Source organism: Antennarius striatus, chromosome 18, assembly GCF_040054535.1.
Source record: "Antennarius striatus isolate MH-2024 chromosome 18, ASM4005453v1, whole genome shotgun sequence".
NCBI lineage: Eukaryota > Metazoa > Chordata > Actinopteri > Lophiiformes > Antennariidae > Antennarius > Antennarius striatus.
In genome coordinates, this window is record NC_090793.1 from 11,118,505 (window position 1) to 11,142,420 (window position 23,916).

The 23,916-nt window shown below is 39.9% G+C and overlaps 1 protein-coding gene across 1 annotated transcript in view; it reads right to left on the bottom strand.

Moving 5' to 3' along the window:
- The window catches only part of LOC137611871 (voltage-dependent R-type calcium channel subunit alpha-1E-like), a 55,152-nt gene extending 32,100 nt beyond the window's left edge, over positions 1-23,052 (bottom strand). The window contains exons 1-15 of the mRNA XM_068340010.1: positions 22,960-23,052; positions 22,503-22,642; positions 8,909-9,012; positions 8,176-8,334; positions 6,806-6,996; positions 6,613-6,716; positions 6,412-6,527; positions 3,815-3,868; positions 2,488-2,568; positions 2,147-2,356; positions 1,916-2,028; positions 1,552-1,664; positions 1,287-1,418; positions 969-1,038; positions 471-588 (exon numbers count right to left, since the gene is read on the bottom strand). Coding sequence (XP_068196111.1) covers positions 471-588; positions 969-1,038; positions 1,287-1,418; positions 1,552-1,664; positions 1,916-2,028; positions 2,147-2,356; positions 2,488-2,568; positions 3,815-3,868; positions 6,412-6,527; positions 6,613-6,716; positions 6,806-6,996; positions 8,176-8,334; positions 8,909-9,012; positions 22,503-22,642; positions 22,960-23,052 — 1,798 coding nt within the window. The remainder of the gene's footprint in view (positions 1-470; positions 589-968; positions 1,039-1,286; positions 1,419-1,551; positions 1,665-1,915; positions 2,029-2,146; positions 2,357-2,487; positions 2,569-3,814; positions 3,869-6,411; positions 6,528-6,612; positions 6,717-6,805; positions 6,997-8,175; positions 8,335-8,908; positions 9,013-22,502; positions 22,643-22,959) is intronic.
- Positions 23,053-23,916: the final 864 nt, after the last annotated feature.

A 23,916-nucleotide genomic window follows, 5' to 3' on the forward strand; every position in this document is an offset into this window, starting at 1 on the left:
AAACTGTCAAACCCAACTGTGATTAAACTATATGAGCAAAAAAGTGAATAAACATGAAAAATAGAATGAAAAATGCACAAAGACGCCACACTCTCCTCTCAGTTCCTCCCACGCCCTTTCCCAGCATGCACCAAGAAAGAAAGACAGACAGACAGACAGACATAAAGAAAGAACACTAGGATCCTTAAACGTAGTGCGCTAGCCAGTACGTTTAAGGAACCTAATGTTCCTTAATAGCATGCTCGTCATGATGGGGGGGAAACCAGAATACCTGGAGAAAACTCATTCAGACATGGAGACAACATGCAAACCCTACACCGAAAGACCATGTTAGGAATACTGGGGTTTGAACCCATGACTTTCTTGCTGTGAAGCAAAAGTGCTAACCACTATGCCACCTTGTCTTAAAGGTACCGGTCCTCTTGTGAATGACAGTTTTATAATCAGTATTGAAGAGTCAATAAGGATACAGTTTCCAAACAGGGTGAGCACTATGAAGTAGATCGATGACCACATTCCATACTGCACTCCACCCTGTGAGCGAATCCCATTATACATCACCTCATTCCAGTCCTCACCAGTCAAAATCTGTGGAGATCCACATAATATTTAGCAGATACAACTGCACAGTTTATATTTGTTTCAAACAGAAGACACATTCCCTGTCTGCAGAATTAGTTCAAGATGTGCTATTAAACTAGCATCAGGATAAATAATGAATGTGCTCTTTCACAAATGTAGCTGATTTTCGGCAGAGCTGATGTGGACTTGTTTTACTGATATTCATGTTTTACTGATATTCATATGTTCATAAATGTGTTGTGCATGGATGTGTGGGATGGAAGCGGAGGCAGGGGGTGGCGAGCGAGTGAGCAGAGTTGTTTAATCTACGCCTGGGGTGAGAAATATCCTTGGGTGCAATGTATCATGGACAGCAGGAGGAACGAGGGGATCTGTGGGAGCCAAACCTGAAACACTGTCATGATGGCAGCTGGAAATGTGTCAAAGTTGGTGGGAGTGTAATCTTCAAAGATGAACCTAGAGGGAAGGTAGATACAAAGCAAGTTCAAATGTGACCAAGGAAGAATATGAAGAGGTGGAGGATGCAGAGCTATTTTAATCCAAATATGTAATTTCCTCTATGCTCCATTGAAAGAAACTGCTGTGTAGCTCGCGGCATGAACAGATATGCAGGTTTAAATTCTCTGTGACAACTGACACGACAAGAATCTAGAACAGAAAATATGAAGAAGAAAGAATTGTCAGTGATTAGAGGCTTTCCTTACCTTCCTCCAAACAGTTGCATCCCCAGCAGAGCAAACACCACAATGAAGAGAAAGAGAAGAAAAAGTAGGCTGATGATGGACTTCATGGAGCTCATGAGGGACACAACCAAGTTTCTGAGGGAAGCCCAGTATCTAACGGAGAGAAATCAAGCATTAATTGTTTAGAGCTTTTCTATAAAAAGCTCTGTAAATGCAATTAATACAGTAAAATGTAATGCTATTCAGGCATAATTTAGTTTGTTTCTTATCATGTTTTCCTGCTTACTTGGTGATCTTAAAAATTCTTAGAAGTCTCAGTGCCCTCAGCACGCTTATCCCAAATGACATGCCAGGTCTAAAGAAGCCCCAAACGACTTCAAAGATACTGCCAACAATCACCTGCAAATGATACCAAACCGCAAATTGGTTCAATTTTATCAGCAAACACTGGAAAAAAGTTTTAATTTGGAGTGAATAAACCCATTGTGGACATTTTGTTCATTTTATTGTTAATATCTCCTCAGTTCTATATTGATCAACTATTAATTTTACCTTTAAATTCTTCTATAATGTCATGAAATAGAAAAGATTAAATCCGTTTTCATTTTCTTTTTTGGGTTGCAATTCAGAATCAGACATGAAAACCTCACCCCGCAGTCAAAGCAGTTGAAAGAAGAATGAAAATAGAGTCGGAAACCCAGACCATACATCTTCAAAAACATCTCAGCCAAGAACAGTCCCAGAAACACAAACTCTGCATAGTCTAGATGAGAAAACAGTTAAATTAGAGCAGAGAGTGGCAGTCATTTGCCAAAAACAAAGAATTCATGAGGCATGACATGAAGAAAGAGATGGTTAAATAACGTATAAGCAGAACTCACAGAGGAAAATGGTCAGCCAGTCGGGCTGCTTGTGGTGGACGATGGCCACACAGATGGTGTTGAGGGCCACGAGGCTCAGCACCATTAGGTAGAAAGTATCCGTCTTCACCATGCGACGAATGGAAATGCGTAACATGCGCTCTTTACGCCGTAGGTAGGCAGCGGGGCCACGACGGCCACTGCGGAAATTCATCCTTGATCGTGACATGCCTGAGAAGAATAAAGAAAGGAAAACACAGAAGTGATGCAGAGATGTCCAAGCCTGGAGGGTACGGAAGGGGTGACACGGCTGAAACATGCTGATAACTGACCAGACTATAAAAGTAAACATCTTTACTCACTAGCTGTAGACATGTCGGTGAACTTTTCATCCATCGGTGCTCCTCTCCGGGCACCAGTCTTCTTACTTGCTCTCTTTAGCACTAAAATAATGAATTAATGAATTGTAAACATTTAAAACAGAACTGAAAAATATGGGGAACTTCTCTGGTCATTTACACACTTTTCTGTGGACTGGAAGTGCCAATGTATCCTTAGTCATAGCACTTAAAATAAAACAGACTATGAGACTATGTATCAAATGTTAAGTCGTAATTGCTGGGCAACAGTGATTGGATTTTATTGTTTAGTTTTGTAAATGTTAATGTCATGGTTTATCCATAAATATTGTCCATGAGGAGGACTAATTATGTTATGCTGCAAACTATTCTTTTGTTACTATCTATTAGGGGAAGTTCATACTTCATTGAACTCCCTATTATGTACATAGCTGCACAAGAAGCAGTTTGAGGGAATACATTCATGAAGTTTTCATGAGAGCAAGTATATAAATATATAACACATAAAAATCTCATGATCAACTAAAAATGAATGGATTCCAATAGTTTTGTGCTTCAAATAAACTCTTTATCACAAGCATTGATAATTAAGTGCTAAATGATATGCCAGTACTCATAAGGGGAAACATAATACATATCCCTGCAGATTTCTGTCAGAACGTTTCTGTAAAAGAGACTCAAGAGGACAATACTTCATTGTATCTTAATGAGGTTCATGTCTGAAAGGTGTTTTAGGTGATAGAACAAACATTTCGGGGCGGCAGTAGCTCAGTCCACTAGGTCTTGGATTAGGGACCGGAAGGTGGCCAGGTCAAGATCAGCCCAAGGACCAAAATGTTTGGAAGGAGTGTGAACTGGTAGTTGGAGAGGTGACAGTTCACCTCCGGTGCACTGCTGAGGTGCCCCTGAGCAAGTCACCATCCCCAAACAAGTTGTTCATTGGGCGCACCAAAAAGGAGCTGCCCGGCACTCTGCCATCATCCTCTCCCCTATTCGCTTACCTGCAGACCGTTTGTGTGTGTGTGTGTGTGTGTGTGTGTGTGTGTGTGTGTGTGTGTGTGTGTGTGTGTGTGTGTGTGTGTGTGTGTGTGTGCTAGTGCCTGTACATATATACACATTTATGAAATAGATTAATATATTGAGTGTAAAAAATAATTTCCGAGGGGATAATCAAAGTACAGTATACCTTTTAATTTTCTTCATTAGCTCTGTTATGGTTATCAGAGGTGATTAAATAGGATTCAGACAGGATTCTCAATGGCCATTATAACATAATATTCATAAATCCACAAACAAAAGACACAGATATGTCCCAATTGTCTGAACTCACCATCTAATGCCGATCTCCCTGAATTTTTATTTTCCTCTGCAAGCATCACCTCCTCTGTAATACAATAAAAGCAGTGGGGTTATTGAAAGAGTTTTCATTACAGCGGAGACACAGAAACAAACAGAATATCTTTCTATTACTTATCTCTCCAAACATTTGTAGGCACTGATGTCAAACGAATGTAAATGTAAATAACACCACCTTCTTTGTAAAAAAAAAACATTCCATCTCTTACATTTCTCCATATCTGGCTCTCTTCCCACACTCACCCACATCTATGCACACATTATTATGCGCTGCAGCTCTCTCGCACGCACATGCATGTAAACACACATGCACACAATTTTTAGTCAGTGACTCAGTATCACCTTTTTCTCACCCTCTACTTGCGTGGGGGACAAGCAATGTGTGCAACTCAACACAGCTACATTACTGTAAGTCCACGAGAGTCCTTTACAAAACAAGGTTAAAATAGACCTAAAGTTAAAGCATTGGTTGAGTGTAACTGCATCCGTATATCTAAAAACTGTTTCACTGTATAGCAATGAAATTCAGTTTGTGCTGAAATTGAAGGAGTAATTTGATATTCTGGGAAACAGAGAAGGTTGCACAATGCTTAAATTATTAAAGCAGCCAGTTAGCTTAGCTTAGCAAAAAGACTGCATAGGTCTATGCTAGCTGAAGGCAGTGACGTGCAGTCAGGGGAGGCCTCACCTACCATCATAAAAGACAGAAATGGAAAATGAAAGAAATAAATTAAATGGTTATATTTATCCAGTGATGTGAATTATATCGTTATATTCTGTTTAACGTCACCAATTTTAGGTTATTTTTACTCAAAATTGATGAATTTTCACATTTACTGCTGAAATACAGAGAAGAGACCATCAGTGAGGCACCAGCCAGCTGAGCCTCACCATGGATTGCACAATGACTGTGCCGGCATGCTATGCAGTGAGACCGTAACGTTATCCCTCTATACGTCGCTAGTAAATGTTCAAACACATTTGCTTCATGAAATAAATTTCGATAATTTAGTTAATGTATATAATCTACAGTGTTTTATTGTCAACAACTGCATGTGTGTAACGTCTTTCTTGAGTTGAGCGGTCCTGAAACCACTGGGAAAAGGCACAAAGTGAGGCACGCAGTTCTCCTGCCTCAAGATAGGGGGCGCTGGTGATCCAAGGGATTCGGCCGAGGATTCCTCTTCCTCAGCCACAGAATAAGTGACAGTTAACTACAAGCACATCACTGGCCGAAGGTAATCAGAGTTGCCTACCATGACATTTAAAAATTTGATCAAACTGATTAACACTTAACATCTTGTTCTTTCTCTACAAAAATACATGATGTGTTATGTCAACTTCACCAGGGATTTTGTGTCGGACTCTTTTTTCACTTGAGTGGACTGACACCTAGCTCCACAAGTGGCATTAACTTCCAGATCAGACACTCACAAAGAGAGGAAATCATATTTCCCAAAGTAAGAGAACATTTCATTTTAACACAGCTGCTCTTGTGTTGCGTGCTTAGCTTGTATTGGTCACTTAAATTAAACAATGTAGGTTCAAACCTATCCAGAGCCGTTCCATTTTTATCAAAATTATTTATATTTTTTGCTTCACACTTCAAACACTAGGACTGAAAGCAACAATCGTGAGTTGAATTTATATGCAGTTGAGGAGTAGATGGAGTTAAGAGATTACAGGTTCACTCAACAGTAGTAGACAATACCTGCTCTCAAATTGTATCCTTCAATGAAGATGACAATGACTATTTCCCACAAGAGACCCCTATCGGGGTATAAGAGAACTTATGAAGAATTTGAGCTGTTTGTTATAAAAACAAAAGTCAATCTATGGCAAAAATACAACACCTATGGCACAATGTGACAAGAAAAAAAATATTTGAAAACATTAATTACTATGACAGATAACAATAGGAATGGAGGGCAAGTTATTTCCTAAAATATACATAACTTTTTAAATAAATTTAACAAGGTTTACTAGAGCTTTTTTATTGGACGGTTTAATTAGAGGTTTTCTGAGATGATCAAAAGCAGGGCAGGACAAGATATAATGAAATTTGTCAACACAACTGTCAAGACAAAGAGGACAGGATGAATCGATGTAGTCACTATGTAAGTACCGTTTAGCTATAGGGAGTGAATGATTAATGGAACGGAATTTAACCAGAATATTTTGATCATCGACAGGGAGTAACTTAAAGCACGGTTCAAAACATACAGTAAATTACATTTAAAATTCTATAATTTGAGTAACCTTAGAATCTTTAACAAAAGATTCTAAGGTTACTTTATCTATTTTTACATTTAAAGTAATCAGCTCTAGCATCACTACATGCTTTGGTAAACCAATGCTTGTAAATATTTTTACAAAAATTTGAAGAACAGACTCGAGGAAAAATTTCTTTGCATATACCAATTTTCTTAGTAGGTTTAAGAAAGACGTCAGAGAAATTATTATTGATTTCATTTATCATATCCTGTGAAAGATAATTAACTAAAGATAAAGATAGATAACTAAATAATTTGTGTGTGTCTGCAGATGTGAAGTTGTTCTGCTGTTCAGTACCTGCTCTGTCTATCCAGGCTCGGTATCCATTCAGCTCTCGTTCCACCTGCTGCTGACGGCGAAGCTTCATGAAAGCCCGTCGGTTCTCCACCCTCTCCCTCTCCTTGGCAAATTCTCTGAGAAAGGAAGTGTTAAAAACTGCCATCATGGCACATACAGTATAGGAAGCAGAGTCACTGAGGTTGAAAGTGCCTCACTTACCCAGATAGGACGCCCAAAACTAGGTTCAGCACAAAGAATGAGCCAATAATGATGAGAGGGATGAAGTACAACCAGTTCCATGTGAGACCCAAGGCATCATTGGTCTGAAACCCATTCACAGTCATTCATTATAATACATTTACCGCAAATAAACAGCTGATTTATGTCTGCAGAAGCAATCTGTTTATCTTACGTTGTAGAGAACAGCCGTCCATCCCTCCATGGTGATGCACTGGAAGACGGTGAGTACAGCAAACAGGATGTTGTCGAACTGTGTGATACCGTCGTTGGGACCGATCCAGGTGTCATTACAGTCGTACCTTTCTGGACACTTCCTCACTCCACAGGCAAATGCCAACTCTGAAGAGTCAACAGTCTCATTTTCTGTGAAGAAGAAGAAGTGGAAGAAGAAGAAGAAGAAGACGACTAATAAGTGCTAAGGTCTTTGATATCTGGATTTTCTCTCTAGTTCATGTAATATGCTGTATTTTACACTGGGCAGCATTACACATCACTGATGCAAACATCAGCCACTCTGTTCTCTGTGACTAGTATTGTTTAGTTCAATAGGAAATTTACTCCGTTTCATTCGTTACATTTCCTTGTATCTATAACAGAAGCAATTATAACCTCATTTACATAATGCTATTTCCAATCGTTTGTTATACGGTGCCCCTTAAAAGCTACAAGTTGTCTGTTCTGTGATAAAGTCTATTTCAAAGCTGCATGCATGGGCAAAGCTTTCTGGTAATGTAGCCATTCACTGATACATATATTTGTTTAAGTATGACATGGTTTAATGTAAAGTTCCTGTTTGCACAAGAGTCCTTTGAAACTGTTAGAACTGTTAGAGGATGTAAGGACAGACATAATTATCATTTCAGATTTCTTTGTGTTGGTCTGTGACAGTAAATACTGTGTTGTGCCTTGTGATTAGAGAGTTGTTGTTCACTAATTAGGCAGAAGTGAAATTCAACAGAAATAACTGATAATACCCCTGAGCTCGCTGCTATCAATCCATGAAAACATCAGGGCCTCAAACAAAGATTTTCACACGGACAGTTTTAGAACAATGACTAAGTCACACATTTGATGCACCTGCTGATAAAGCCAACCACAAATAAGCAAAAACAAAGGATGACAATAATCTGTCAGCACAGGTAATTTATTTTAGTGTGTGTACATACACAAACACACACACACACACACACACACACACACACACACACACACACACACACACACACACACACACACACACACACACACACACACACAAGAGCACCTCATGAAAGGTGTCCACACCCTTGAGGGTATGACAGTCAACCAAATATCCTCTTTTACTCAACTGGAAGCTCATCAGAAAATATTACTTAAGTGCAATTGAAGGATGATAATGTTGATAAAAGCAAAGCAAGAGTGTTTCTTCTCATGTTTAAATATTTTGCTTTCACACTGGTAAAACATTAAACAACTATTAGAAAAGAAAATTTTGGCGTGGTGCATGGAGTGTCCTTCTTCTTAAAATGGCAGGTGAGTGTCAGCGGTGTGTGCTGGCCATACCGAGGATGTCGACAGATGGCAGGCAGGTGTGGTGAAGCTTCCCGCTATAGAACTCCAGGCCGATGATGGCAAACATGAGGATGGCAAAGAACAAGAGAAGGCCGATTTGGAGTAGTGGAATCATGGCCTTCATGATGGACTTCAAGACAATCTGCAGGCCTTAGAATATACACAGAGAAAAAAAAATTCCACACAAGAATGCAAGGCTATCTCAATGCACTTATAGGCTGTATAGATTATATACCATTTTAAATTGTATGTTAATTGCATTATCAGCATAATCACATGTGCCATTTGTACCTCTCTAAGGCAGTTACCAGACTACTTCTTAAAACAGTAATAGCTCTTTAGTTCCTCAGGATCATTAAACGCAATGTAATCTTATTTTTATAGACTTAGCAAACAAAATCTCTTACAAACAGAAATAACTACAACATATATACTTTTCCACATGTTGTACATTGTAATTTTTAAACCTTTTTTAAGCAGTATTTTACACAGAACTTCATAAGTTGACAAATAAACATGTTTTTTGAAGCAGGGCTGAAGTAGCTTCATCAGAAAATAGCAGTACTACTGATAAAATTAATGGATTTATGCTTAAAATGACCACAGACATCATGTTATAGAAATTTGATCCTACAAATTCTATAAACACAATAATCTTAAACCTTGCAGAATTAACTCTTTTTGGCCTTTGCAATGGGGGTCTAGACGTCAGAAAAAGACTCACTTGGAATCCCAGAGACGAGTTTGAGAGGTCTTAACACTCGTACAGCCCTCAGTGTCCGAAGGTCAACTGGGATGTTCATGTGGGCCCCGGCGGTCGCCAAGATCCTGATAAAACACACACACAGAAGAAAATATAACTAATTCAGAGGTATTTCTCACAATAGGACTATTAGGCAGATAAACAGAAAATGTCTTTGGAAAATTTGCCAGAAAGATATCTGCCAACCCCCTCGTCCCTTTCTTGTGATAAATGTTCTTAAACTTGAGACAAAAATAGGTATAAGATCCACAAAAATGGACACAGCTCCAGGGTCTTTTTAGTGAATCGAATCAAAGGCAAATTGTTATGCAGTGACACATTCAATTCGTTACTGCGACAGGCTTGTGTGGGGAGAGAAAGAATTCGCAGCCACACACACCTGGCAGGCATCTCTACTCACATCTGCCCCCGCACACACACTGATGTCCCTCCACCCACACACAAACACTGAAAAACAGCATCAGGAGCAGGAAGGTGATTTCTAACCATCAACTGCACATACCAGACATCAAGTCCGAAGGCTGCTTTTGGCTATGGCACAACTAGGTGTTGTTTGTCTTAACAAGAAAGACACTATGTTTTCACAAACAGTGATGCAGCAAAAACCCTACAAACAATACCAAGCTGAGTACAAATTGTAACTCGATGTCAACCGAGCCAATTTGTTACCATGTAGTCCAAACCTCATACCATTCCCTCATATGAGGGTCCATAATCACTGATAATAAACAAGCTGTTAGAAGTAAAAATTATTTCCTCCCTCTGTCCACAGAGACACAAATATACAAACTCATAATATCTGGCCAGTGATGGAAAATGTGGGGAAGTGTGTATACTGTATTTGAATGTGTGTGTGTGTATGTGTGAGAGAGAGAGAACAAGAGAGAGAGAGAGTGAGAGAGAGTGAGAGAGAGGGGGTAAGAAGCACATGGTTGAAACTCAAATGCACGCCCAAGCAGAATCTCTCCTGTTGGGAGTGGGAGGGAAAGAGACAAAATGAACGAGTGAATGAGTGAGGACACGTTGATGGTACTTTGGATAAACCTGATGGTGAGGTTCTAATGGAACAAATTCTAAAGAAGCAAAAGCTAACCGTCCGATTGTGGTGTTCATGCTAAAAACATGTGCAGAATTAATGAGTTATAAAATCTGCAAGAGTATAATCAAAAAATGGATCACGTTGAGAGAATGTAGCATCCTTAGATCAGATAGAGGCACGTCAGCAAATGAAAATTACCTTAAATTCTCTTTTAAAAGAGGCAAATGCTTTATGGAGCAGGGGAATGAGTGAAACAAAGAGATAATGGAGTGAGAGATGCTGAGACAGAGTGGTAACTGAGCAGTGGGAGCCTGTGGACATAACCTTCAACCAAACATGGCAAGAAGAGGCAGGCGGCAGCACTGCTTCTTCAAAGCTGTACTTGGAGTAAAATAATTCAGTGGAGACCACCTTGAATATTAAACAAAATGTTTGCAAAATGTTTGTGGCAACTCCTGGGAATAATCTCCACACACTCACAGAAGCCGTTGTTTGTGCTTTTCTTTGGCTTGTATTGCAAATTTTCCCACTACAGAACAAATAAAGGCAATCTTATTCTTATTACATTTCACTTCAAAGCGGTGATGTATTCTAATTTTTAATGATATTGCTGCAGAAACAGTTTTATTGACACAACTGGTAGTAGAGGAATCGATAATTTGTTGACATTCACATATCAAATATGAATGTGAGAAAACCTTTCTCCATTTCAAAACTGGTCCTAGGTTGTATGTCGGGCATCGCCTGAGATATATTTGTACATTGGTCTGAAAAATCTGATTTTAAATTTGGACCCAGCCAAAAACCCACAGGTCAGTCACAACCCTTTCAACCCCCTCCCCACAGATTCAACTCTGTTAACCTTGTGAGTTAATGTGCACAATAAGAGGTAAACCTCTTCCTCGCTAGATGATAAAGTGAAGCACTGTTGCACAATATTGTATCACATTGGTCTGTGGAGAGGCTGAATTCATTACATGCACAAAATGCAGAATGCCTCTCCCACACACCTCCACCTACACTAAGAACACCACTAAAAACTACAGCAATCATCGGCATCACATTGCTCACCTTTTCAGCACTGCTCTGCATATGCTAATGTGCAGTTGACATACATAATGCATCAATAAATTCATGGTGTTGAATTAAATCTAGGGAAAAATAAACCATTCAAGTAACAACCACATTAAAGCAGCTCTGTTGAACTTGGGTTACATTAAAAAAAAAACAACGTATTCACCAATCCAGAGGGTTGTGTCAGAAGGGCATCTTATTCACCAATACAGATGGCTGTGTCAGGAAGGGAATCCGAAGTAAAACTTTTGCCAAATCAAGCATGCGAATCAAATGTCTGACTTCCATACAAAATCGGTCGAGGCCTGGGTTAACAACGACCGTCATCGGTGCTGTCCACCTACAGGGTGCCGGTGGAAATTGGACTACTGTTGGTCGAAGAGGGGGAGGAGGAAAGTGTGTCCGTAGGAAGAGAGAGAAGTGGAACGTCAAGACTATACGGCTGAGAGTAGGGACATTGAATGTTGGAACCATGGCAGGAAAAGGTTTGACATGATGCAAAGGAGGAATGTAGACATACTATGTGGCTAGGTGGAAAGGTAGCAAGGCTAGAAGTTTAGGAGCAGGGTTCAAGCTGTTCTATCATGGTGTAGATAGGAAGAGAAATAGAGTAGGACTTATCTTGCAGGAGGAGTTAGGAATGTCCTGGAGGTAAAAAGAGTGTCAGATAGAGTGATGAGTCTGAAGCTACAAATCAAAGGTGTGATATTCAATGTTAGTGGGTATGCTCCACAAGTAGGATGTGAGCAGAAGGAGAAGGATAAATTCTGGTTGGACTTTCATGAAGTGATGCGGAGCATACCAAAAATTGAGAGTTGTCATTGGTGCAGACTTCAATGGACGTGCAGGAGACAGAAGTGAGGAAGAGGTGATGGGCAAGTTTGGTATCCAGGAGAGAAATGCAGAAGGACAGATGGTGGTTGACTTTGCAAAAAGGATGGAAATGGCTATAGTGAATAATTTCTTCCAGAAAGGCAGGAAGATAGAGTGACCTGTAAGAATGGAGCTATGAACACACAGGTAGACTAAATCTTGTATAGATGGTGTAATCTGAAGGAGATCAGTGAGTGCAAAGTAGTGGTAGCCGAGGGTGTAGCCAAACAACATAGGATGGTTGTATGTAGGATGACAGTAGACAGGAGTACAGGGATATGCAGCGTAAGGTGAAAGTAGAGGTAGCAAAGGCCAAACAAGGGGCTTATAATAACTTGTATGCTAGGTTGGACCCTAACAAGCTTCTCTCTGGGAGTGACCGGGACGGATAGGATCAGGAATGAGTACATTAGAGGGACAGCACATGTTAGAGGTTTTGGAGATAAAGTCAGAGAGGCCAGACTGAGATGGTTTGGACATTTCCGGGGGAGAAATAGTGAATATATTGGTAGAAGGATGTTGAGTTTTGAACTGCCAGGCAGGACGCCTAGAGGAAGACCAAAGATGAGGTTTATGAATGTCGTGAAAGGGGGCATTAAGGTAGTTGGTGTGAGAGAAGAGGATGCGGAAGACAGGGTTAGATGGAGGCAACTGATTAGCTGTGGCAACTCCTGAAGGGAAAAGCCGAAAGGAGAAGAAGAAGAATTGGAATTGTTGATCCAAACAACCAGTGATTTATGAAGGAAAATCTGGAAAACTAAAAACTTTCAGAGGTGCCCAAACTTTTTCATACCACTGTAAATTTATGGGAATATTGATCTTATTTTAGTTGAAGAAAACTAAGTGTGGCCTTTTACTGTTCTAGGGAACAACAGGTTATTAAGATCTCTTCGATTTAGTAAGCCAAAAAAATATTTTCTATTTTCACATCAGATTTATCTAAATATTATTAAAAAAAGGTGTCTGGTGTGATGTCAATTTAAGAAATTAATCCAAACAGAATGTGCTCTGATTTGCATAAATATTTTGAGTCACACCAGGTTTCACATCTATTTAAAATTAAAGAAGGGGCTGAGATTCATCAGCTCCAAGACCTTCAATCATTTGCTTCACCAAATGATACTGTGAAATGCTTTCACAGCTTTACCACCATCAGAAGACAGATTTGCATGTACGGATCACTACAGGTCCCTACAAGACTTTTCAATGGCTTTGCCCTTCCAGGAAAAATTCACAATATTTTGGTTGCTGTCACATTCCCACAATTCTGCTCTCCAATAGAGTCGCTGCTGTAGGACAGGAAACTAAACTGCTATATGCACTACCTGATGAATATGACATTTATTAAGATAAAATAAGGTTTGCATTATTTTTCTTCTATTTTTAAGCAAAAATATTTTTTAAAAAGGAGAGATTTTTGAAAAATGTCAATTTCTTGAACTTTATTTTTGTGTTGTCTCTTTTGCCCGAAGTACTGATTTGATCCTACTTATCTTTCCATGTCCCTGCTCTCATTCCATCATTGTCTCATCTAATCTATGGAAAAAACAAAACCTTTGTGACAAACATTTTTCACTAAAGTTAGTGCTGATAAAATCACATTTTTTTAGTTACTGAGTGTTCATTAACATACATTAAATGCTAAAAGGACAGAAACTTAAGTAGGCCTTTCTACTCCTGTGTGTCTGTATTTGTGCCAGATGGTTAATGAATCACTCCCAACTCCCACCCAGTGGTGTTATTCATCTTTCTGAAGAGAAAGAATTTTAGCAAATCCATAGCCTGTGAGAAAAACAGCCGACTGGGGCAAAAATAGAAAGCCAATATCCTTGACAAAATGATGACATGATGCTGACTATCACACACATGCTGTAGGTGTGTGAGTGCACACACACACACAGCTGAAGATCAATACCATTTAAGTCTGATGAGAAGATGTCATAAAAATCTAACATGAGGGCAACAGGTTCACAGGCAACAACGTGTACCTTCAGCCTTATAGATTGAGTTAGATACACAGACAGACAGGCAAACAGACAAGCAGACACACACACACACACACACACACACACACACACACACACACACACACACACACACACACACACACACACACACACACACACACACACACACAACAATTGGGAGACTTTTTTGTGCTAATCAAAGCAACAAGTCCACCTAATCTGCGTAGTATGAAATACTGACCATGTTATGAATCTCAGTGAACTAAATTGGTTGATGGGTAGTATTGAGCTGATGTCCTTTTTGCTACACACACTTCACTCAGATTAAGGATTTTAATTGAGCTCAGTGTCCCAGCAGGTTTGCCTGTAGAATTTCATTAATATGAGATGGAATGAATGCCGCCAGCGCTGGCCCAGTGGCCTCGATTTTATTCCCAGTCGCTCTCCATGACACGTGCGTGTTTTCTTTTAAGTCTGACTTACTTGTACTGTGGCAGCACAGTGAGAGACACAGTGTGTGTGTGTGTGTGTGTGTGTGTGTGTGTGTGTGTGTGTGTGTGTGTGAGAGAGAGAGAGAGAGAGACAGAGACAGAGAGAGAGAGAGAGAGAGAGAGAGACAGAAAGAGAGAGAGAGAGAGAGAGAGAGAGAGAGAGAGAGAGAGAGAGAGAGAGAGAGAGAGAGAGAGAGAGAGAGAGAGAGAGAGAGAGAAGCAGCACATGTGGTACAGAAAATGTGTCAAATAGATGGCAGGAAACCAGGTCTTCATCACAAACCAGCTGGAAGAGGACAAGATGATCCTTGGACTGCAGAAAATACAGTGAGGATTTGGTAGATTTTATACTGTAAGTGTTGTGTTAGGAGAAAACATGAGTCTGTAGAAACTTTTTGACTGCTGTCAGATGTGGTTACAGATGAAAGCTAACACAAATAGACACGCTTGACAACACAGATCAGTGATGCTGGTCCTAGTCAGGCTCGAAACCAGACAGCATTGAAACTGGACTCATACATTATTCTTAAAACTGGCAGTGGCTGACTTTGTTGGCCAGTTAGGGATGGCAGAAACAAACTGTGAAAACAACTTAACAAAGGGAGCTTCTGAGGAAAAGGTCACTTATTTATTCAGTCAACATTACTGTTCTTTTGCAGCCTGTTTACGGCAACTTGATGAATTTCACCCTAAAATGGAAATCTTACTGTAGTTTTTTTTAATCTGTACCAACTAGGGACAATTTCTCTGGTCTTAAAACATATATTGTAACACACATTAAACACACATTGAAACCATGGCAAAGGGAAGCTTACAATGAGAAGGAATCTTTATATTTTTAGCTTTAAGTGCATTTTAGTTTTAAATGAGAATGTAATTTGTAAGGGCGCATTGATAAGTCTAATGTAACACAACAAAACATGAACATGAACACAACAGAGTGGGAAACTGGTGTGAGTTAAATGTGGCATGAGACTGCACCTCTCTGTATTCCTGACGGATTGAGTTATGATCCCCCACATCAGTTTGTGTTAACACAGGAAAGAGTTCTGACTTTCTACTGTTGCTGAATATAGGTAGTTACTGTATTACCAAATAGTTAACTACTCCAGCTAATGCTTTGGCCACTGCTTCATTTGGATGTGGTTCTCACATACAGTTACAAGCCTTCACACTCTGGTTCACCATCTGAAAGACTTCTTGTTTGTGAAATAATGTCCGAGTTATTCCAAATCATGGATTCTTGAATTAAATTAATGCCAAAAGCAGAATGATGGAAGTACTGTAAGTCCTGGCTTGAATCTATCAATTTAGTCATCAATGATAATACATGTTTGATAAATTAAAATTTCTGCGAATGGAGAAAAAATTGTGATTGTCAGAATTTTAAATCTAAGTCAGAACTTTTTTCTGATTTAAAAACAAAAAACGTTTACCTTTTTTTATTTTTTAGGCTTTTGAATCAGAATCCTAAAATTTTTTTCATGTGAACCTAGTCCACTTCTATAACAAGTTAATTCCTAGTTGACACATTTTATATTTAAGGTGTCATCTGGAGCACCTGAAGGAGATCATATTTTTGATGTCATGCTTCATCTGTGATCTTAAATTTAAACCGCAAAAAGTCAAAGGCTTGCGAATAAATCACCAGTTACTTTACTTGAAAAATGTTTCTTTTCGTCTTTTAATTAACTATTTAACTAGCCAAATGTTTTGTTGGAAAATCTGTTAGATGCCCACTGTAAGAATCTCCTAATATCCCATGAAAGCAAACACTTTTAATAAGGTAACTACAGCTCATGGCAGGACATTTAATATACCAACAAATCTCAGCATTGTAAAATTTGTAGAAATTTGTCAACAAAACAGCTTCAGTCCAATAATGTGGAAAAGAGAAATGCAACTAAAAAATGTGACTTTTGAGTAACATGCAGGGAGACAGACAGCAAGACAGAAAAAGGAAGATTAAAACAATATAATACACAATTTTTCAGATGTGGGTGTTAGGCTGAAATGAGATGCTAACATGTCAGCAGCAGTCTTTCCAGGATGTTGAATATTGTACAGTTAGAAATAAACAGCATGGCTCTGGTAATAATGCTAAAATCCTCCACAATTAATTCACCAGACTGCAATCTTTTTTCTTGTCTATCCCTGCACCTTCTTCACTCCCTTTTGTTTTCCTTCTCCTTTCATTATCCTCTCCCGTTTTCTAAATTACATCCATTCTTCAATGCTTTTGCATAACATCTACAGTGCTGCATTCACATTTAATTCACATAGGTCCTGGGGGCGAAGCGAGGCAGGTTTTAGACACAACTGTCAATCCACTTATCCACCCACCTTTTGCTGACTGCAGAGCCTGCCTGCCGTGGAAGCACATATTTCTCTGCATCTATATGTTGTGTTTCCCTGTAGATGTTTGTGGTCTTTAAATGTAATATAACATGAAGAGCTGAATATATTGTATGCCATTGTGTCAGATACAGTGTCAATGTGTTGGGATTAGAAGTCTTTATAATGTAGCACAAGCATGACTGCCCATCAAATGTTATAACTTGAAATGAATAGTTTGCTTCACTAGTCATAGCCTGATAAATAAAAACAAGTTATGCCAGTATTACCAGTACTTATATTTGGATTTTTTTCTTCATCTGGAATTTTTCTATGTCTAATGTGGGCAACGAGGTGCTTCAGATACGGCTGCAAAAATTCTGATTTTTTCTGCTAAGGATTGTAAATCATACAAAAAGACCAAAAACAAACATAAAAAGATTTTCATAAATTGTCTATGTATCCAAACCCTGTTTTCCAGCACTTCTTTCACTGTGCCAATGATAGCTAACCTATGCTGTTGTTTCACCACACACAGTACACTGTCCTGGTACAGAAAAGTACTCACTACATAAGCAAACATATTTATCTGTGCTAAAAATTCCCCCACAATTATTGTTGAGTAATGCACCATTTTACAATTCATAATATTCTAAAAAGATTCAGATAATCTTTGATATCTCTGCATCTGGATGGGAAAAATTGAAAATTGGCATTGACTGCCAGTAGGATGTCTGTGGGGAATTACAACTCAAATTCCTTTTTCCTATTGCTTGTCTCTGTATCTAACAATGAAAATTGAGCTCTGCCTTGTGAAGAGAATGTGCTCATCATATCAGCAACATCCAGAAATATGACATGTCTGAGCTTGAGGTGATTCAAGATTAACTGACACAAAATCATTATTTCCTCCAAGCAGTCCAGTTTAGTTCTATTTTTAGATCCCTTTAAACCAGATTTATGTCTTCATTGATAGGAATAGTAAGAAGGTTGAATGGCCAGGATCAGCATCATGTATTCATATAAAAAACACACCTTAACTTGATTTGTCATAGGTAACGAAGAATAACAGCAGCACTGAAAGTTTGGTGTAAGGTTTAACTAATGACATAGTTTATACACAGTGATTTACCATACGGTTTCTAGGTAAGTTTATAAAGCCATTGCCTCTTGTAGAAACACACATGCTATAATATTAGTTGCAGGAAACAAACTAACTGGAACACAAAAAGACTATATAAAATATTTGTAATTCATCCATCCATCCATTCATCCATCCATCTTCCTCTGCTTATCCGGAGTCGGGTCGCGGAGGCAGCAGCTTCAACAGGGAACCCCAAACTTCCCTTTCCCCGGCCACATCCACCAGCTCTGACTGGGGGATCCTAAGGCGTTCCCACGCCAGTGCTGAGATATAATCCCTCCACCTGGTCCTGGGTCTGCCCCGAGGTCTCCTTCCAGCTGGACGTGCCAAGAACACCTCCCTAGGGAGGTGCACCAGAGGCATCCGCACCAGATGCCCAAACCACCTCAGCTGACTCCTTCTGACGCAAAGGAGCAGCGACTCTACTCTGAGCCCCTTCCGAAAAGCAGTGTTTCTCACCCTATCTCTAAGGGAGACACTAGCTATCCGCCTGAAAAAAACCCATTTTCGCCGCTTGTATCTGCGATCTCGTTCTTTTGGTCATGACCAATTGCTCATGACCATAGGTGAGGGTAGGAACGAAGATCGAACAGTAGATGGAGAGCTTGCCTCTCAGCTTAGCTCCTTCTTTGTGGCAACAGTGCGGTACAGCAACTGCAATACCCCTCCTGTTGCCCCAATTCTCTGTCCAATATCACGCTCTATTGTTCCCTCACTCCATTGTTCCCTCACACTGCCTTTTGGGTGGCAGTGACGACAGGGGGTTACGACGGACCAGACCCGGGCAGCTTTTGGGACGAGGAATATCACCTCACTGGCGGGGAAAGAGCCAGAACTTTTGTTGGAGCATTACCAGTTGGATCTGGTGGGGCTTACCTGCACGCACAGCTTCGGTTCTGGAACCAAACTCCTGGATAGGGGTTGGACCTTGTTTTACTCTGGAGTTGCGTCAGGCATGAGGCACAGGGAGGGTGTGGGGATACACACAAGCCCCCGGTCGAGCGCGGCTGTGTTGGAGTTTACCCAAGTGGACGAGGGGGTCGCCTCCCAATCCCTTAAGGCTGACGGAGGGAAAACTCTGTTGTTTGTGTGTAAGCACCGAATAGCAGCTTGGAGTCCCTAAATGAGGTCCTTCACAGGATCCTTGTAGGGGACTCCATTGTTGAGGGACTTCAATGCACACGTCGACAATGATGGACAGACCGAGAAGGGCGTGATTGGGAGGAATGGCCTCCCTGATCTATACCCGAGTGGTGTTATGTTGTTGGACTTCTGTGCTAGTCACGGATTGTTCATAACCAACACCATGTTCAAAAACAAGGATCCTCATAAGTGTACCTGGTACCAGAGCACCCTGGGTCAGAGGTGATCAATCTTGTTATTGTGTCATCGGACCTTCGACCGTGTGTCTTGGACACTCGGGTAAAGAGAAGGGCAGAGCTGTTAACTGGTTACCACCTGGTGGTGAGTTGGTGGGGGAAACCTTTGGATAAACCTGGTAAGCCCAAAAGAGTAGTGCTAACTGGGAATGTCTAGAGGACAACGTGTGACGTTCAACGTTGTTAGTGGGTATGCTCCACAGGTAGGATGTGAGCTGGAGAAGGATAAATTCTGGTTGGACTTTGACAAAGTGATGCAGAGCAGAACTAGAAGTGAGAGAGTTGTCATTGGTGCAGACTTCAATGGACATGTTGGTGCAGGAAATAGAGGTGATGAGGAGGTGATGGGCAGGTTTGGTATCCAGGAGAGGAATGCAGAAGGACAGATGGTAGTTGACTTTGCAGAAAGGATGGAAAAGGCTATATTGAATACTCTCTTCCAGAAGAGGCAGGAACATAGGGTGACCTATAAGAGTGGAGGTAGGAGCACACAGATAGACTACATCTTGTGTAGACGGTGTAATCTGAAGGAGATCAGTGACTGCAAAGTAGTGGTAGGCGAGAGTGTAGCCAAACAGCATTGGATATTGGTTTGTAGGATGACCCCGGTGGTGAGGAAGATGAAGAGGGCAAAGGCAGAGCAGAGAATGGATTGGTGAAAGCTGAAAAAGGAAGAGTGTTGCATGGTTTTTAAGAAGGAGTTAAGACAGGCCTTGGGCGGTCAGGAGGTGCTGCCGGATGACTGGATAACTACAGCTAATGTGATCAGGAAGACAGGTAGGAGAGTACTTGGTGTGCCATCTGGAAGTAAAAGTAGATAAGGAGACTTGGTGGTGGAATGAGGAGGTACAGGAGTGTACACAGAGAAAGAGGTTAGCTAGGAAGAAGTGGGACACTGAGAGGACACTGAGAGTGCAACGTAGTGGTAGGCGAGAGTGTAGCCAAACAACATAGGATGGTGGTGTGTAGGATGACTCTGGTGGTGAGGAAGATGAAGAGGGAAAAGGCAGAGCAGAGGACGAAATGGTGGAAGCTGAAAAAGGAAGAGTTTTGCATAGACAGTAGACAGGAGTACAGGGAGATGCAGCATAAGGTGAAAGTAGAAGTAGCAAAGGCCCAACAAGGGGCTTATGATGACTTGTATGCTAGGTTGGACAGTAAGGAGGGAGAGACTGATCTATACAGGTTGGCAAGACAGAGAGACAGAGATGGGAAGGACGTGTAGCAGGTTAGGGTGATTAAGGATAGGGATGGAAGTCTATTGACAGGTGCCAGTAGTGTGATGGGAAGATGGAAAGAGTACTTTGAAGAGTTGATGAACGAGGAAAATGAGAGAGAACAAGGACTAGAAGAGGTGGCTGTTGTCGACCAGGAAGTAACAAAGATTAGTCCAGATAAAGTGAGGAGGGCATTGAAGAGGATGAAGAGTGGAAAGACACTCAGTCCTGATGATAGATTTGTCCCGCAGGCCTTGACTTCGATATATCTGCTGTAGGTGAAAGCTCACAGCAGATATACGTATCTTCTGATGGCGGTCATATTTAACCCGGGCCTCGACCTATCTGGTATGGAAGTCATAGGTTTGATTCGCATGTTTGATTTGGCATTTGTTTAGTTATTTAATTAAAGCTTTTGTTTAATTATGTACTTCAAATAATACCCCGGGTTCAGTTTGACTTTACTGTCCATTTAATTTAGCTCCCTGACACTAAAAACTGGTTAAATTTAATTTACGACACAAAGTGCATTTAAAAAAAAAAGAAATGCCAGAGCTTATATAGATCTGCTTCAAACATCAGATCCTCTTTTCAAACCGAGTGGTACATTCGTAATGACTTTTAACCAGTTTTTAATGTCAGGTTGCTAATTTAATGTAAAATGTAAAATTGTACAATTGACTTTAACATCAGTGCCTCGGCAGCAATGAACCTGCTGAAAGCTAATCCATTGCCGAATAGTAACAGTATCTGTCATGTCATTTAATGAAACTACTGAAAAGAATCCTGTTTGTATCATCGTAAGCTTTCAGGTCCCTGAGTAGAGCTCATCTGCCAAAACCAGCAGTCTCTTTTAATGAAATTTAACCCTAATCTAAATTCTAATCTAATTTAAAACCTAATTCAAGACCTGTGCGTCATCAAGGTTCTGCTAAAGTAGAACAAAAAGGTTGCAGCTATCCATTGCGGATCATGGCCTTTGTCCACCAGGGTTTGTTCATGTATCAATGGTAAAACTGCTGAAAGAAGCCCTATCTCACAATGTTAAATGAAGAAATAGTGAGTCATAGACCCACCAATTTCTCCAAATTCTGATTATTTATTTCCATGGCACACATCACCCTTCCCACCAGTTTCATGATGATCACTCAAGTTGGTTCACTTAGTTATGAGAATAGAGAAAAACTCACATTATGTTACATTGTTCAAAAACATCTAAAAAAAAATCTTGAATCTTGCTCTTCATCTTCAAAGTCAAAGAAACAAGAAAAAAAACTCCTACCCATTTTTTCCTCCCAGGTGAAAGTTGTAAAAACTACAAAGCATAGACTTAATATTTCACTCTATCACACTGTTTTCACATTACATTTTAAGAAAGTCTGTGTTATTACTGATGATAATAATGGCTGCATTCCAATAAGATGGGCCACCTCTAGTTGTGCATACTGGATCACTACCATAAACACTTGGTGGAACTGAGCCATCAAATATGTTATTAATAATATTTGTGCTTTTCCCAGACGGCGTTAACAGAGATCTGTTAAACACCCTAATTGAGGAATAGGATAAACTGCATGAAATATGAACATTAAAACATTCAGATTTAGTTATAGGTTTGTCATCCTCATTGAATGTATTATTATATTGTTATTATTTTGTTTACACTTGTACGTACTCTGTCACAGCTCTTGAAGTTCCTGTCAAAATCTCTTCCATTAAATTCTTCTGCTTGTCTATATCAGTGGTTTATGCACAGAAAGTCTTGTATGCTTTATAGTAAAGATTCACAAGGCAAATTTGTGGCTTTCATTTCACTCCAGCAAAGCCAAAGTGAAAACTCCCTGCTCTGATTTGACTGGCTCACAGTCATAAAGTTGTTTGAATACACAGAACTGTGTTCCTAATCCCTAATCCAAAAAACCATTTCATCAGTATATTTCCAATGGGTAATTTGGACAATCTGTCAATTTAAAACAAACCTTTCTGATGTGGGTGAAAATTTTTTAGTTGCCAAGGAAACATAATGATATCACTCACCCACTGAGCACGACAATGAAGTCCATGACATTCCAGCCGTTCCTCAGGTAGGAACCTTTATGGAAAACAAAACCAAGAGCCACTAGCTTGATCCCGGCCTCAAAGCAAAAGATCCCGATGAAATACGGTTCTGTCTTCTCCTGTGGAAATAATATATGAGGAACAGGTCATAAAGGTCTCAGATGGACTGATTAACACAAAATTGTCAAAACAAGGCATGTCTGATGCACAAGTTTCAGCCCTATAATCATAAACAACCAGATAATCAAGGGAAAGAAAACATGCTGATATAATATAATGACGGCTCATGTCGACAAGAAAATCATGGAAGAGATACTCAGATAGTGTACTTCAATTAAGTAACAGTAATGAATGTCCTATATTCAAACTTTAACAGATTTATTTTACCAAAGGCCCATCTTTGTGTTTAAAGATGTGAAAATGGTTTGGACCTCACCAGTCTCTTTGCCATGGGGGTCTTATCCTCTCCAGGGAGGTGTTGCTCCAAGGCCAGAACGACACAGTTGGCAGTGATGGTGGCAAGAATCATGTACTCAAATGGTGTAAAGGCCACAAAGTTAAGGGGAAAACTTTAATCATAATATAAGTACAAAAATTTAAACATAAAAATAATCATTGAGGAAATAACCACAGCTGGAGAAGACACTACATCTAAGAGATATTAATTTGTACATCAAACAGGTCCTGACACCTACATCACTGTATTTTACATCAGCACCTAAATTACTATTTATGTGGATATACGGTGTTTGTTTTAGAATTAAACAATGTACCAGTGTTCTTGTTTGCGTGTGTCCTTGCGTCTTGGACGCACATTTTTTTTGACAGGAACGCACGGTGGCCAGACAGAGTGCGCCCCTGGGATGCAAGCTCTAAATACACTTCCATTCATTTTTCCATTTTTTCTGCTAAAATTTTGGACCCGGAAAATTATTGTTGTTTGATCTCGTGCGACTTTTTCATCACAAGATTCACCTGCATGATTCTGCCTTATTAAAATCGATCAAACAGCAACATGACGGCTGCTCGTTTTTACGTGCTGCGGTGAGAGCGAGAAGTTAGTTAGTCACTTATGCTTGGAGAGTCCTGTCGGGTTTCTCTTGTCTGTTAAAGCGCTTTGAAATGTCTGCTGATGTGATTAAGCGCTATACAAATAAAGGTTGATTGATTGATTGATTTATATATTATCACCATGCCTCCAAAAACGATGCAAAAGTGGGAGAAAAAGCAAGTGACGAGTGCTTTCTTGCATAAAAAAAAAAGTTAGTGAAGAAAAAGAGACAGATATTCCTGAAATATGTGTGGAGAAGGCTGTCAGCTTGGTGCAGTGTCCACAGGAGAATACAGTATATGAACTAAAGGCAAACCAATATATTGAGTGAAAAGCAAAAGT